General features: G+C 40.7%; 2 protein-coding genes across 11 annotated transcripts in view; one reads left to right on the plus strand and one right to left on the minus strand.

Moving 5' to 3' along the window:
- Positions 1-5464, plus strand: part of ZFYVE9 (zinc finger FYVE-type containing 9) — a 94191-nt gene extending 88727 nt beyond the window's left edge. Inside the window, exons 17-19 of the mRNA XM_075003573.1 lie at positions 147-252; positions 2210-2386; positions 3136-5464. Of these exons, the coding sequence (XP_074859674.1) occupies positions 147-252; positions 2210-2386; positions 3136-3297 (445 nt within the window). The 3' untranslated portion in view covers positions 3298-5464. The remainder of the gene's footprint in view (positions 1-146; positions 253-2209; positions 2387-3135) is intronic.
- A 183-nt stretch (positions 5465-5647) lies between these two features.
- CC2D1B (coiled-coil and C2 domain containing 1B) overlaps positions 5648-15639 on the minus strand; it is a 90354-nt gene continuing 80362 nt past the window's right edge. For 5 of the 10 annotated variants that reach the window (XM_075003577.1, XM_075003574.1, XM_075003575.1 and 2 more), the window contains 3 exons: positions 11403-11493; positions 10988-11161; positions 9280-9412 (listed from right to left, as the gene is read on the minus strand). In XM_075003577.1, coding sequence (XP_074859678.1) covers positions 11033-11161; positions 11403-11493 — 220 coding nt within the window. In that variant the 3' untranslated portion in view covers positions 9280-9412; positions 10988-11032. Of the gene's footprint in view, positions 6500-9279; positions 9413-10987; positions 11162-11402; positions 11494-15639 lie in introns of those variants that run through there. The other 5 variants (XR_012646674.1, XM_075003580.1, XM_075003578.1 and 2 more) reach the window with 4 other exon arrangements.

The raw sequence follows: 15639 nt of genomic DNA on the forward strand, positions 1-15639 counted from the left end.
CCTTATAGGAGATTTTTATTTATAGTGTACTGTGTTCTGCAAATCTACTCAGATGGCTGAACTTGAGATCAGATATCTTATGATAGCATTTAGTATTTAGAGGTTTTCTGCTAACTTAAAGTTGTTTTCCTCTTCCTCTTTTAAAGTGTTATAAGCCCCATTGATGGCAAATCCATGGAGTCTATAACCAGTGTGAAGATATTTCATGGGTCGGAGTATAAAGCAAATGGAAAGGTCATTAGGTGGACAGAGGTAAGAAAAGAATTCATCTTCCTTCTGCACCTAAAATCTCAGTGTTTTGTGATGAAGCAGCTACACAATATAGCCCTCTCTGTGGAATGCCTCCCTGTGACCAGAAACCAACTCTACTTGCCTTGCTCACCAAACTGAAAGCAGTAACTTTTTGGGGAATCAGCAATGCCCTTTACAGCTGCCAGGAAACCATCGGTGGCTGCATCATCCACAAATGGCAAAACTATATGCCACTGAAATGTGTCCTGAGGTGCTGTAGAGCCCTGGAAATAAGTAATCACACATCATTAGCCATCCCACTTAGTGCACTTTTACAGAGATTTGGAAGAATCTGCATTCCATTTGAGGGCTGGGGGAAAGTGCTGTAATTTTCAATTATCTAAAAGGCATGTCTGTTTTGTGTTTAAAGTTCTATTCAGCAAAATCCTTTCATTTTAATGGAAACAAAATCCCCAGAAACTTTCTAAATACCATTTTTTTTGAGCTGCAAGTTGCATTTCCCTAGAATAATAACCATTTGGTGTGGTGTAGTCAAACTTCTAGTGCCAAACAACACACATCTGATTTTATAAAGGGTTGGGGGTTTTTATAGTGCATCAAAAATAATTTTGCTCTTTGTTAACCTGTCAACTGTTTGGGGATGGACCAACCTCAGCTGTGAAATAGTGGCAAAAAAACCAGGAAAAGATCACTGTTTATTAATTGTAGAAGAGTTTATATAAGGTGCCATATGGCTGAGTTGGGGATTATTTGTTTTTGTTACCTAGCATTGGCCATGGTGGTTCTTGACTACAGGGCTGACCTTGAACTATGGTTTTGCTAGCATAAAGTATTAAAGTTAAATGGCTTTTCACAAACTGTTTCAATTAATTTGCTCAGGGTTAGCTGAATGGAAAGCAGGGCAGTTTTAGCAGTTTTAGCCACATGTATCCCTTTCCCAACATTCAAGGTGATTTGAGGGAATGTTGCAATGTTTAGTTAATAACCACATAAAAAATTCTGGCTTTTTTCAGATTGTGGGCATTCCTATTGTAACATTTTTATTCTCAAGTAATTTTAACAACATGGTTCAAAAATGACAATGTAATTTTCTGAAGTGGAAGGAATGCTTAGTTTCCTTAACTTAACAATCATTTTATCTAAAACCAAAGTATGGAACTGCATAGCAATACATGCAAAAGTTGTTTTGCTACTAGGATGTGTATTGAGTTTCTATAAAAGTAATTTTAGAGCACACCCTTTTAAACAAAATTCCTAACTCACTTTGGGATGAGATTAGGGCCAATCCAGTCTTTAGCCTTAACTCTTTAATCCCATTATCCCCAGACCTGTGTATTAGGAACTCATGCTGCTGACAACTGCTGACTTGATTTACTTTAAATCCTGTAAACTGAACCAACTGTGAAAAGTCACCTTCTAAATAAATATTTGACAGCCCCTCTGTGTCAGATTCTAGTGAGCACCCCTTCCTGGTCACCCACTAGGACTGCTGTGAGGTGAACTCAAGTCTCCATGCTCTGGATTCCCAGCATGATTCATGCCCGTGGAGCCTGAACACAGTCCAGTCTGTGCCCCAGTCTCAGCTTTCAGAGACCATTATTCTCTGTAAGCTGTGTGTTTCTGGGGCCACTCAGGAGATTCAAATGTTGCCTAGTTCACTAGTAGCTTGCCCAGAGTTAAGTTGTTTCTAATGGTGGTAATCATTTGCACATAGCTCTGCGTGAAACACTGTCAGACACACTCAGGGTACAAATGTTGTCTCTGGAGAGCAGCTCCTCTTGAGTCTTCAGAAAGTCCCCAAATCTTTCTTCAGCGTACATTTTTCTAAGGCAGCAGTCTCCTTAAGTAACTATTAACTGAACAGTCTTAATATTCTTTTTACACTGTCCAATGCTGTTCTCTTCTGTAGAAGCTGGTTGGTAAGTTATATTGATCACTCTCTTTTTGTTTTGTTCAGGTGTATTTTCTGGAGAATGATGACCAACATAATGGTTTAAGTGACCCAGCAGATCATAGCAGACTGACTGAGAATGTGGCCAAGGCTTTCTGTTTAGCTCTCTGTCCTCATCTTAAGTTATTAAAGGAAGATGGAATGACTAAGCTTGGTCTGCGTGTTACACTTGATGCAGACCAAGTAAGTTGTAAACAGTTTCTTCTAATTTAATTTATCAGTCACCTTATATTGGTGATGTAGAGAGGGTGTGCTGAAAAGGGGACATACCTTCAACCATTCTATTGCTTGATTCTGGAGGCTAGGAATTGGGAACATTAAATGCTGCTCTTACCAGTTAATGTTGCAAAATTTTTTCTAGGGGGTGATTTTTTTTTCTTTCCTGTATTCATGTAATTTTGACCTGCAAGTCCTTTTGTCTTCAAAGGAAACCAGCACAACTCTCAAAAGATAAGCCTGGAACTTAAATTCATAACTGACAGACACCAAAAAATCAGACTCTATAAAGGGTTATTATGTAACATGCTGGCCCTCCTTTGTCTGCAGAGGTATTAATTACGTCCATTTAAAATGTTTTTTTGCAATACGTATTACCTATTTACACATAACAATCTGTCCCCTCTTGTATTTTAGTCCCTGCATCTGGCAAAGTAGGACTTTGCCCACAAAAGCTTATGCCCTAATAAATTTGTCTATAAGGTGCCTCAGGACTTCTCATTGTATTTCACTGTGACCCTCTAGCCTACCTTCCAGACCTGAAGACCTCTGTGAGGGCTTCTCTCTTCTACCAGCAGAACTTGGCCCAATAAAAGATACTACTTCATCTACTTTTTAGCACATATAATTCTGAGGCTTTTTTTTGGTTAGTTTACATTCAGTGGATCCTTGTTTGAGACTCTCCTCTTTTAAAGCTTTCACTTTGTATTTTTTAGGTTGGCTATCAAGCTGGGAGTAATGGACAGCCACTGCCCTCTCAATACATGAATGACCTGGACAGTGCCTTAGTTCCAGTGATTCATGGGGGAGCATGTCAGTTGGGTGAGGGGCCAGTCATAATGGAGCTCATATTTTATATTCTGGAAAACATCTCATAAGAGGACTTCATTTTCTGTTCAGACCTGTTCCAGCAGCAGCTGTATCTGAATCATTTGCACTTTAAAACTGGAAGATTGCTTTTGTTAACACTATTTTTGGGGGAGGGGTAAATTGTTCCATAATTCTAAATCTTCTATGCATTGTCCACAAACAGAGGATCAGGGCAGCTTCTATACTACAAAATGTCTATGCTATCTTTGCAGCTAATACACTTCTGTTACTGTTTAGAAAAATAATGCTCATGTTTAAAGACTTAAGTAGTCATGTAATCTAAATGCTCAAAGGGGTGCACAGATCACTGGGGCATAAATAAAAGATGAAATGTCAAATTTGTACTGTTTGTAGATGGACATTTAAGAACAATCAAGACCTCCATTCTGACCTCATCCTAATGCTGTTTATGGTTATTCTGTAGACATTAAAAAGTAATGTTTACATTATTTTGACCAGATTATTGGTTGATGTACATCAAAAACACTTAAGAGTTAAGCCTAGACCGAGATGCTTGGGCAGGGTAGCTAGCTACAAAAAAAATGGCTGTTCAGCATGAGTGAAAGGAAGGGCATATTGTATAGTGGAATATAATTTAAACTTCATTCTATGTGTATATTAGGCAAATGTATTTTTCCCTATTTGTTACAAAACTTGTCACCTCAGATTTGTATAACCTAGAAAACTTTACCATTCTGTATTTTGTTTACAAATCTGTATGAATGTCAATGATATACACCTGTGACAGGTAAAAGAAGTTAGTTATGGTATTCCTGATCCCTCAGTAGGCCCTGCTTTCTAAAGTAGCACCCTGGGTACGTCTAAGTCTCCTCATTGCTGTAGACTGTAGTGTAACACTAGTATTACATAATATAACTTGCACTTAACACTTCATATTACCATGTAAAGCTTGCCACTATGATAAAAGCACAAAGTGGCTGTTGTTGCATGTTGTGCTACCTGAGGCTTTTGGTTCAGTTCAGAAAACTTGCACTTGGCCTCACCAACAAAAGGCAATTGAGAACAGAGGAGCTGCTCATGCCTGCTACACAGCATTAGGAAAATGAGGAACAGCCAGAACAAATGTAGTTCCGCATTCTTAATAAATCAAATTTACATCCCTAGAAAATGGCTACTCAGTAGAAAGTTATGTCCTGCTCCAGAGAGCGCATAGGAAAGTCCAACAAAACACTAGTACATTTTTGGAGGAGGAGAAGAGATGAGACAAAACACTGAAAGCAGTATTTTAGTAATCTTGAGTTGAAACTAATATGCACTAGGTAGGAGTAACATGGAAACAGCAGAGGTTGCAGCAAACTAAAGGAAAAAGCTAAAGTTATGCTGATAGTGTACTTTTAGTACCTGGGAGAAGGGAAACACCTATAGCAGTAGCAATGTAAAGTACTCTATAGCTATATGGATGCTGAATGGAATTGAGTGAATGGCTAGTGCTCTTTATTTAAAAAGGTCTAAAAGCTTCCAGCTGTCACTAAGCTATGTTTGGAAGGAAGACTTGTAGAACTAAGTACAACTGAATTAGTAAAATAAATCAGACAAAGGGCGACCAGCAGTCTTGTTTGTGTTCATATTAAAATGAACCTTACCTCTTTCATTTGGTAATAGGTGGCTATGTGCTACTCTTAAAACATTTCTGGCTGATCAAAGTTTGTTCCTACATAGCACTTGAAGAAGCTTCCTGCATTTTCATTTGTTTTGCTATAAAGAAAAATGTAATTAAGTTTGACCTGACTTACTTTTAAATTCACTACAACACCACCTTGTTTTTGCACTCAAGTATTGATATACATGTCTGAGTAAAACTGCCTGAAAGTTCTTGATAACTAACGTAAAATCCTACTGCTGGAAACTGTTCCAGCTTTGCTGCAGCAGAAGCTCTTCAGTTATGCTTACTGAGGCTTAAAACACAAAACCAATCTTCTCTTCCTTACCCCTAGGAGTCACTTAGGTTTGGGTTATGGTTGTGCAAATCATTGGTGACAGACTTGTTTGCTTCAATCATAGCCTTTTAAATGACCTTAAAATTACCATATTGTTAAGAAAATGAGTACTTGTTTTAGAAAAAAATTGTACTTTTAAAATTCAGTTAGTTAACACTGCAAAAAACTGCATATTATATTTTTATTTTCAACATGTAGTTTTGTATATTAAATTTATTGAAATTAAAAACTAAATACTGTATTGTTTTCATCCCTTCAGGAAGCAAAAGTGCTGCCTTAGGTTGGAGAGTCTTTATGGAATTGATCTGAGCATATGCTGCAGTAGCACGCTGACACCCCATGCAGGCATAGACCCCTGTAGTTTAAGAACACACATCAAGCTGTTTTGGTACCATATCATTTTATGTACAGTCCATAAAATTCTACAAACAGCCATGACCCAGTTTGTACACAAGTATAAGTTGCCATTATTCAATCAACTAGTAAGCATCATAGTCCAGAAAACCCTGTCCTCTTAAACAAGCCATATTAGGCTTTGATTCCCAAGAGTTAGGAAAATGAAGGCACACAAAGCGGACTGAGTTGGGGGAACATGGCAGGCAACTAATAACCAATTCCAACCCAAATTTGCAACCCAGTTAAAAAAAAATCTTCATATTCTATTGTTACCTCAAGCCAAGGCACATCTTTGTTCACTGTGCTGCAAGAGCATCCAGAGGAAATGGGATATACTCTTGTTAATCTCTGCTAAACTAAAATATTTTCTTCATCCCAGAACATTTACAGGAGGAGCATACAGCTCATCAGAAGGGCCTGAAGGTGGTCATTTGGGGAAGAAGCATGTGGTATTTAAAGCATAAGAGAACGCATGTCTGAAAGAGTTCATTCTAGCACAAGCTAGCCCAGCTGGGAGCATAGGGTCTCACTCTTGCACTGCTCCAGTGATTAAGAGCAAACCATTAATGGTTTCACACAGGATAGATGTGCTGTCTATGTAACATCATAGGGTGCTAACATTAGTAGTCCCACCTTAAGGCAATTCTATCCATTTTGCATAGATCAGTTCCATTTTTCCCCACTAGTAGTAAGTTTCCAGGACCTTACAATACTTGCCTTATAAACCAACACACAGTAAGATAGTTTAAAGACATGTTATGTTCAATAGTGCATTCATCTAACTTCTTTGGTGCTCGGGGATAGCAGCATCTTTCTATGTACAAAGTCCATTCAGCAGGTTTTAGCATTCATGAATCTGGAGGAAAAAACAAACATCTCTTGCCACTGTGCAAAGTAAGTATCCCTCCCACAATTAAGCCCACATACTATTGCCATTGTTCTGTTTGGCAGCTAACTAGTAGCCCTCATATAGAAATCCCAGGCAAAACATTTCATTAACCTGCTGTATAAGTGATTGAAGAGATACATGTTAAATTATAAGGGACCCAAAGTTTGTACTTCCCACAAGGTACTGGGAGCAATGTCAATGCTTAAAGTGTGTCAACCATGGCATATTTATAATGTCCCTGTCTTTCCAGATTACGGTATTGCTCTCAGACACCTGATTTGTTGTGCATAACCCCCCAAGTTTTCACTTCACTTTAAAACTACTTGCTTACAAAAGTCAAACGTGTCCAAGAACACACTGAAAATGTGCCAACTTTCACATTTTTACTACAGTATAAATTAAAATTGGAATATTATACTTACACTTCAGCATCTGTCATACAGAGCAGTATAAAAGTCAGTTTGGTTTTGAACTGACTGTGCCAGTGCATTTTATGTAGCTTGTTGTAAAACTAGGAAAACACCTAGATGAATTGCTATCTGCCCCCAGAAAACTTCTGTATACACCTAGGTGTATGCATATGCTTGGTTGAGAACTCCTGCTGTAAGAGGCATATAACTTACAGTATGTCTACACTGTAAAGAAAACATTGCTGAGTCTCTAAGCCCAGGTCAATTGATGCAGGGCTAAAACTAGCAGGGCAATGTTCCCGTGGGGCAGGAGCCAGGTTTCTGAAATCCAGTGAGCAGGAGCATCTAGGAGCCTGGGCTCCAGCCCAAGCAAGAACATCTCCATCACTAATTTTTGCCCTGTAGATTACGATCTTGAAATCAAGTGACTCAGGCTTTGAAACTCCAGTGACCTACGTTTTTCTTTGCAGTGTAGACATACTCTTAGTGACTGAGAATCCTTATTGTTCTTAGCACAATCATTTAAAGTGTGATTTCCAGTGCTCCACAGTTGGAGCTATGCACTAGACATGCACATCCTTCAAATCAAGTCTTTGGTCAGATATGACAAATGATAACATTTACCTATTTCCCAGAAGTGTTATCTAAGCTTAATTGCTAAGTGTATGGCAAAATGAAGCATGCCAAGAAAGGTGCCGTGACAGCTGGAGAGAGGGGGATCCAAAGGCTGCTCTGAACTACAGGAGTCAAGGGATGGGAGAAGGATTACTTATTAGATGCTTCATGCGCATATACCTAAATCAACTGTTTACTAGGACTAACTGAGTGCTTTGAGGCAGCCTTTTACTACAGCATAGTCCTCAAATGGGTTCCTAGGTGCCATCACAATGTAAATTAGTAATAGATGCTCAAAAAGTGACCCCATCCAATTTCTGTCTCCTCAAGACAAACTCCAGTGATTCAAACAAACAACAGGTTTGAGTACTGCGTGACTTCTCTGTTATGTGTTCATGAGTACAGCCCATAGATGAGAAAGCAGGAAAAATGTTCTAGTGTTCAGAGTATTCATACAACTTGTTCTCCCACTGACTCCAGCACTCCATCTCACTGAGAAGAGCAAAGGGAATCCACAGCAGTCTCTCTCCAAACACCACAGTGAAGACGCCATATTAAGGAGATCTAAGTATGTTGACTTTGGTGGCATTATTCACATAGCTGAAGTTGTGAAAGTTGTATTGATCTCCCACTGTAGTGAAGACCAGCCCCTATAGTAGATTTTTTTAAACTTTAATTTATTCTAAACAAAGGTACTTCATGGGGAATATATGGGTTACAGGAGGTATATGCAAGATCAAATGCATTGGTTAGGAGGAGGGGGAAGCTTAGTTTGATTCTTCCCGTACTCTCTAATACTACATCTATTTTACCAGCAACTGTTCCCTTTACAGTGTATGCATAGGCCAGTTTTTCAGAATGGTCAAATTTTTATTTTGGCCCAATACTAATATTTCCTGAAGAATTCAATTTATACTACAGCCAAACCTAAATGAAAAATTTACTAGACAAAGTAAAGTACTCTCTTTATCCCAAGGCCTTTCTTTCTGTGTCATTTTAAAGGTCTTATGTAAACAGTAAGGCTGTGTCTACACCAGCAAGTTCTTTCAGAAAACCACACCCTCTTCTGAAAGTAGTGGTGCAGCGTCCACACAGAAAATGCTCTTTCAAATTTCTTTTGAAAGAACATGGTGTTTCTTCTGAAGGCCCTCCTCCTCTCCCAAATGAGGAAGAGCACTTTTAACCAAAAGATTCTTTTTGAAAAAAGCATGTAGACACTCCAGGGGCCCTTTGTTTGAAAGAGCGGTCCTCATGCTGCCAAATTTTTTAATCCTTGGCCTGTTCTTTCAAAAGAGCAGGCCTGTGTGGACGTACTCTTTTGATCTGCTTTTGTGTGTGTGGATGTGCTTTTCCAAAAGATCTTCCAGAAGATCATCTTTCAGAAGATCACTGTAGTGCAGACGTGGCCCAAGAGTATTAGAAGAAAGATTAAAGGAATCTTTTTTATAAATGGAAGTGTTAAGCAATTAAAGTATAGGAATTGCTACCAACTCCTCCTCCTATATTTAACCTTCACCTCCAATTGACTGAGATTGGTACAGAGAATATGATCAGATTTTGAATAGAAATATCAAACTATTTAAAACAAAAAAACAAAGTCACTAGAAACACAGGGAAGATCCATATAGGAGCCTAAGCCCCGACAGGTTGCTGACAGTGTAAGAGATTGTTAGTGGCCCTCAACTTCTAGCCAGAAGCATATTTAGAAGAAAGGAGTGTTCATACCTTAGGATAACTAACGATCAAGAACCAACCAGTTTTCTGAAATTGTTTGAAGATCCTGACCACTGAGTGGCTCCCTTAGTCTCACTTTCACCTCTAGTTTCCCGCCGGTGGGCTTCCTACCATCCAGAACCTGAAAGCACCATAAAAATAACGTTGCTTGCTTACATGCGCATGCACAAAAATCAAGATTGCTACAAAATACTTTGCAGTGTCAATCTCACTGAAAAGGGATGCTGTCGTCTTTGCCTCCCATGTGGTTATACAGGGTGAATATAAATGTGCTGTAACACTGACTGACATTCAGTGGAATATCAACACAGCTGGATCAGTTTGTATTAAACAAAAGATTTCCATACTAGCTGAAGTTCTCTGAAAAATAAATGGATTTTACCTTTTTTTATATTCTTCTATTTATTTTACCAATGCACACAAAGGATGTCTAACTAGTTGTATGCACTGCAAAGATATGTTTGATGTTTTATTTAAAGACAGCAGTAAGGCTACCTCTAAACTAAACAGTTTGGTCAACAGAAGATAAACTAAACTACTGTTGAACATCCACTATGCCCTTCATGTCAGCAGAGCACTGGCAGTTCTTGCACTGACACGTTGATCAATGCACTGTGCAATTGGCTGCTGGGTACTTTCGGAAGAGTATGCAATGCCTCATGAGGCTGGTACAGCATCACATGATGAGTATAACAGGGAATGTTTTGGGAGGATGCAGAGAGAACAGACTGTGGGGCAGGGGGTTATATGTGAGACTGAGTGGGTGTGTTGGGGGAGAGCACTGGCATGCTGTCTCTAAGTTTGGACAGCAGCCTGAGTAACCAATCCAGGGGCAAGGGGACACCCCACTCATACTTCAGTCCCTTGGTCTGTACAGCACAGCCGTTTCTCCCTCCTGGAAACCCCCAGCAGCAGTATGCTCTGCCTGCCTGCTGACTCCACTTTAGTGGTTGTGTGATTCTTCTCAGTTCTCCCACAGCCGCCTCAGCAGCTTTGTGAACTCTCTGCACTGAGGAATGCCAAAGCTTCCCTGAGCTTTGAAAGGGGAAGAGCACAGGGGATCCAAAAGTTCAAAACTGAGCAGAATGGTCACAGGGGGCATTGTAGCATAATGGTGAAGGCTAGTTATGTCACCATAAGGAATGAGTGCTTCTACACTGATACTTCATTGCTTTAACGTCACTGTAAAAATCTTTATGCCTCTCATTGAAGTGTTTTTGTTGGCAAACGAGCAGTTTTGCCACTCAAAATAGCTTTGTAGCCTGTAAGTCTCCACTATTTTATTAGCAAAAGCTGCCTTTTACTGACAAAGCTTTGTAGGGTAGGCAAGGCCTTACTTTGATAAATAGATTTTTTAAGGCTGAAAGTAGTAGTTACTCTCCTTGTGCAACAAACCATGGTTCTTCAATGTGTGTGTCACTATAGGTGCTCCCAAGACCCACCCACCTCCACTCTACTGTGGAGTTCTCATCATACACTCTGGAGGTAGAGAAGGAACAGAGGAGGGGTCACTCACGCAATGCTGGTTAAACATGTGGCCAAGTGTGAGGGATCTGGAGGTGAGGAAGCAGTGCATGTGTAGGCCAAAACACACTGATACCAAATTTCTCCTGTCAGCAGCACAGGGATGCAGGCAAACCTATAGTGGAGCACTCACACGGGCATTACTCAAAAAAGAACAAACATTATGCTTGACCTCTTGGTAACACAGGCCATTGAATCCCACCCTGTCATTTCTCCATCAAGCCCCAACTTTGCTTAGAGCTAGAGCAGATCTTCTAGAAATAGATCCAGTCTTGATTTTAAGATGGCAAATTATGGAAAAACCACAACCTCTCAGGGAGTTGTTCCAATGGCTAATTACTTTCACCTGTTTCATCAGACAAGAAGGAAGGGGTGACATTGTAGCATATATAATAAACAACAAGGCATGTTAGTCTGCTGACGTTTAATGGATATTGGAGAGATGAGGCCAAAATGACATCATCTAGGCATATACATGTATGTGTGCATTATATACACGCATGTGCGCATACACACATATAGCTCCCACTACACTTTCATATTCAAGCATTTTGTTATTGCTACATAAACAGAAGAACAAAGCATACCTCAATGATCTCTCTAATTTCACATACTGATTCCAGTTTGTCCAATTTCACATGTGCTGTTCCTACTTGCTTGTCACTTCTGAAAAGGCCTCTGTTTCAAAACAAAACAAAACAAAACACAAAAAAAGTTGCCTTAGTGGAAGGAGAACAGGCTTCCTTAATACAACAAAAATGGCAAGTATCAGAGGTAGCTGTGTTAGTCTGTATCTTCGAAAACAACAAGAAGTCCTGTGGCATCTTATAGACTAACAGATATTTTGGAGCACAAGCTTTTGTGGGCAAAGACAGAAGCTTATGCTCCAAAGCTTAAGCTTTGCCCACGGAAGCTTATGCTCCAAAATATGTTAGCCTATAAGGTGCAAAAGGACAACAAAAATGAAGAATGGTATGAGGTCCTACCCCCTTTCATCAAGGTTTTAGGGGTCGGACAGCAAGGGTCCAGTTATCCAGCTGTACTAAAAATGGAGGTACAAAAGATTAAGGTCTTTAGTCAGTTAAAAGAGAAGAATTAGAAGAAAACAAGTGAAAACTACAAAAGAAGGAGAAATGGAGTACAAAAAAATGAGACATGGCCTAGCAGTCTAATGACAATTCTTTATTACTGTTCAGGAAAGCCAGATCTTAGAACAGTACTGGGGCTTGCCCTCTCCCTGACACACCTGGCTACCCCATAATCAAATCAAAATCTTTGGAGGGGGAAAAAAATCACCACAAGGAACCATCTCTTAAAATCACTTAATGGAGCTGGTTGGAAAACATTCCTTTGACAGAAAGCTTTTCCAATAGAAAATGAAGTTTCACCAAAATCTACCCATAAGTGTCAATTTCAACAAAATTTGACAAGAGACTATGAAAAGCAAAGGACTTTGTTTCATCACTGTCAAAACCGTGTTTTGATAAGGTGGTAAGAATGCTTTTTTCATCTTTAACCCTTTAATTAATTTAGTTTCAAAATGTTAAATATTAGTTTCATTATATTAAATATGTTGAACAAAAAGAGTTTAAACATTACTGAAATCTTTTTCAAATTTAAACAATTTTCTACATTTCCATTTTGTGGAAAATTTAACATTTTACTTTGTTTAGATTGAAAGGTGCAACATAAAAGGCACAGCCACTTACATGGCGAAAAAGGGATTCACTAGGGCCAGAAAGTGGCCCAATGTGTCCTCAAACTTAGGGAAGGAAAGGCCTGTGGAGGTTTCTGAGTTAGATGATTTGTACAGAAACCTATTCTGTATCTTCATACTCCACAAAGTCATTTTCTGCCTCTTGCTAATGTGTGTTGTGGTTTTTCCTTGGAAAGAGACTATCCACTGAGATAATATAGACTGAAATCTCTAGCTCAAATGAGAGAGATGAGGAGCTATTGCCACCTTGTCCTACGCCTCCGTGTCTGCTTTATCTGTATGCTCCCCAAAAAGCATGTACCACTGGAATACATAGATGACATCATATGCATTTGCTATGTTGTGCCCTTGGGTTGGTTGTCAACAGCACAGAGTGAACCTGGAAACTTTGTTTCTTAACATGGGAAACTCTGTCACAAGCACCCAGGGCAGGTGGACCAATGGGGGCAACTGCCAGCAGGCATGGTGTTTCAAAGGGGCCTGGAGCTCCAGTCACCATCGTTGCTACTTTTGCAGTGGCCAAAGCTCCAGGCCCCTTTGATGCACCACAGCAACACTGCTCCGACTGCCCACAGCTGTCAGGGAATGAGGGGAGAAAACTCAGCCCTGCAGTACAAGTGTCACTTAGGGCTGAATAGCCTTGGCTCTGCCCCTTCTGCTCTGGCCCCACCCCTTCCAGGAACAGAGCTGGCTCCCCTGCTTCCACCTTGGCCCAGGGCCCACAATGCCGCTTGGTGCCGCTGCCACTGTCAGAGGCCTAGTCCATACCATGACGCCCATCAGTCTAACACTGTAGTGACCAATATGCTTGCCGTTCACTACCTGTGGCATACTGGACACTGCAGTGTGGCAAAATGTGGCTCCTTAGAGCTGCACATGTGGAGCGCCCTCTGCCTGCTCTGCGCACACGCCCCACCACTTGGTGAGACAAGCACATGGCAGCAGCAGCTTCTCCTGCGGCACAGCCCAGAGGCTCCAGTAAGTTGTCGGCAGTTTGTGTGGTGGGGGGTGCACTTGGCTCTGGGGGAGGGGAAGGGCATTTATTTTGAGCAGGGGGTGGGGGAAGGCAGTGTGCCGATCCCTACATTTTTATTGGACACAGCTGATCTAAGATATGCAACTTTATCTGTGCTCTTTGTGTAGCTCGTACTTAGACCTACCAACTTACCGCAACCTCTTCCATGCTGTAAGGCTGGTGGCCGATACTCTCCTGTGGACTGTGTCTACACTCCTTGTTCTGGTGGAGTACTGGAGTCAACAGGAGAGTGCTTGGAGGTTAATTTATCGCATCTAAGCGGGTTTGATAAATCAACCAGCAGTGGATTGACTGCTGCAGTGTCAATCCATGGTGCAGTGGAGATAAGCCCTAAGCAAGAGACCCACATCTGTTACCCAAGGCTGTAGCAGGCTAATGAACCTCCTTATGGAACCCAGCTAGCACTATATGCAGCAGTACACCATGCTGAACAGGTATGGGCCACGCACAGGTGGAGCAACAGATGCTACCAGGCCACTACACTGGATGGCTTGGAACTGGCAGCAAACTATAAGCTATTGCTAGGGAACTTCAATTTAAAATTGATGTAACTTTTGTTTTGCCCTGATGGTTTCACGTTTCTGTAGGCTTCCCCATCCAAGCCAGAGTATCTTTGCCAAAACAAGAGGATGCAGCCATTGCTCCCACAGCCATTGGCACTGATGATCCAATTTTCTGTTCTGTGGGTTCCTTTGGCAGAAGTGCGCTCTCAGATGGTGCGACTGTGACCTTTACTGATGAAACTGCACTGATATGACAAAGTCCTACTGGAGCACATAGAATTCTTAAGATATCTGTTGGTGTGTTTCTCTTTGCTAGGAAATTCCCCTTGCCTTACTCACACCCTTCTCTCCTGGCTTATGAAGAGGAATTACAGAACTCTCCTTCAGCAGGGTTTGGTGTTTTATTTTCTGTTCTTCATGAACCTTTAAAGTAAAGCAGCAACTTTTTCATCTCTAATTATTTATTCTTTAACACAAAAGCCTGCAAAGCCAGATCTCAATCTCTGCGTAATTCTGAGGAGTCCACAGCTGAGAATATCAAGTCTCTTACTCCAGACATTTCATTTGTTCAGAACCAATTGTAACAACACATTGCATCTGTCTTCTGGTTCCAGGCAGAACATGAAACACTAATTCAATTTGGCCACTTCCAACGTTTCTAAAGTAGTCAAATTCTAATACAGACTATACTCATCGTAAATATTCACTTACATGGCTCTGTAATTGCACATGGCCTGGTATATTAGGAATGTGATGTCAAAAATACAGTAAGATGATCTCTTGGCACACAGGCTGGAAAGTTAAACAAGAGTGGTGGGTGGGCTTTAGGACCAGAGTGCATTAGGGAATGAAAAGGCTTCCAGTGAATGTTCTGTAAGAGTGAAAGTGTCACACACCAGGAAAGTTTTGGATAACTGAAAAAAAGTCCAAAGATAAGCAAGAAAAATTATAAAAGGTTTTGAAAATCTGACCTATGAGGAAAGGCAAGTTTATCCTTGAGAAGAGAAGACTCGGGGTGTGGGGGGGGCGGGGGGAGGATGGGACCTGATAATAGTCTTCAAATATGTTGAGGGCTGTTAGTAATTGTTCTCCATATCCACTGAAGGTACAACAAGTAGTAAGGGGCTTAATCTGCAGCAACAGAGGCCTAGGTTAGAAAGCTTTTCCTAAAATCTAACTACACGGGTACTTAGATTTTGGAACAGGCTTCCAAGGGAGGTTGTGGAATTTCCCTCATTGCAGGTTTTAACAACAGGTTGGACAAAACTCTGTCATGGATGGTTTATGTAGTTTTCCCCTCAGTGTAGGAAACTGGACTAGATGACCTCTTGAGATCCCCTTCCAGCTCTACACTTCCATGATTTTAAGAGCTGTGATGGGATACCTTCCCTTTGGAAAGGATTTTAGACTTCAAAGGGTGCTTTGAAAGCAGTGAGATACCCTAATGTATAGGGCAAGGAGCTGGCCCCTGGGCCAAATCACTGAGAGCATCTTGGGAGAAGGAACAAATGCTATCAGGAGACCAAAGGAACCATCCCATAGTTGGGACCCTCCTTCCAGACAGTGCT

Source organism: Carettochelys insculpta, chromosome 9 (assembly GCF_033958435.1).
Source record: "Carettochelys insculpta isolate YL-2023 chromosome 9, ASM3395843v1, whole genome shotgun sequence".
Classification (NCBI taxonomy): domain Eukaryota; kingdom Metazoa; phylum Chordata; order Testudines; family Carettochelyidae; genus Carettochelys; species Carettochelys insculpta.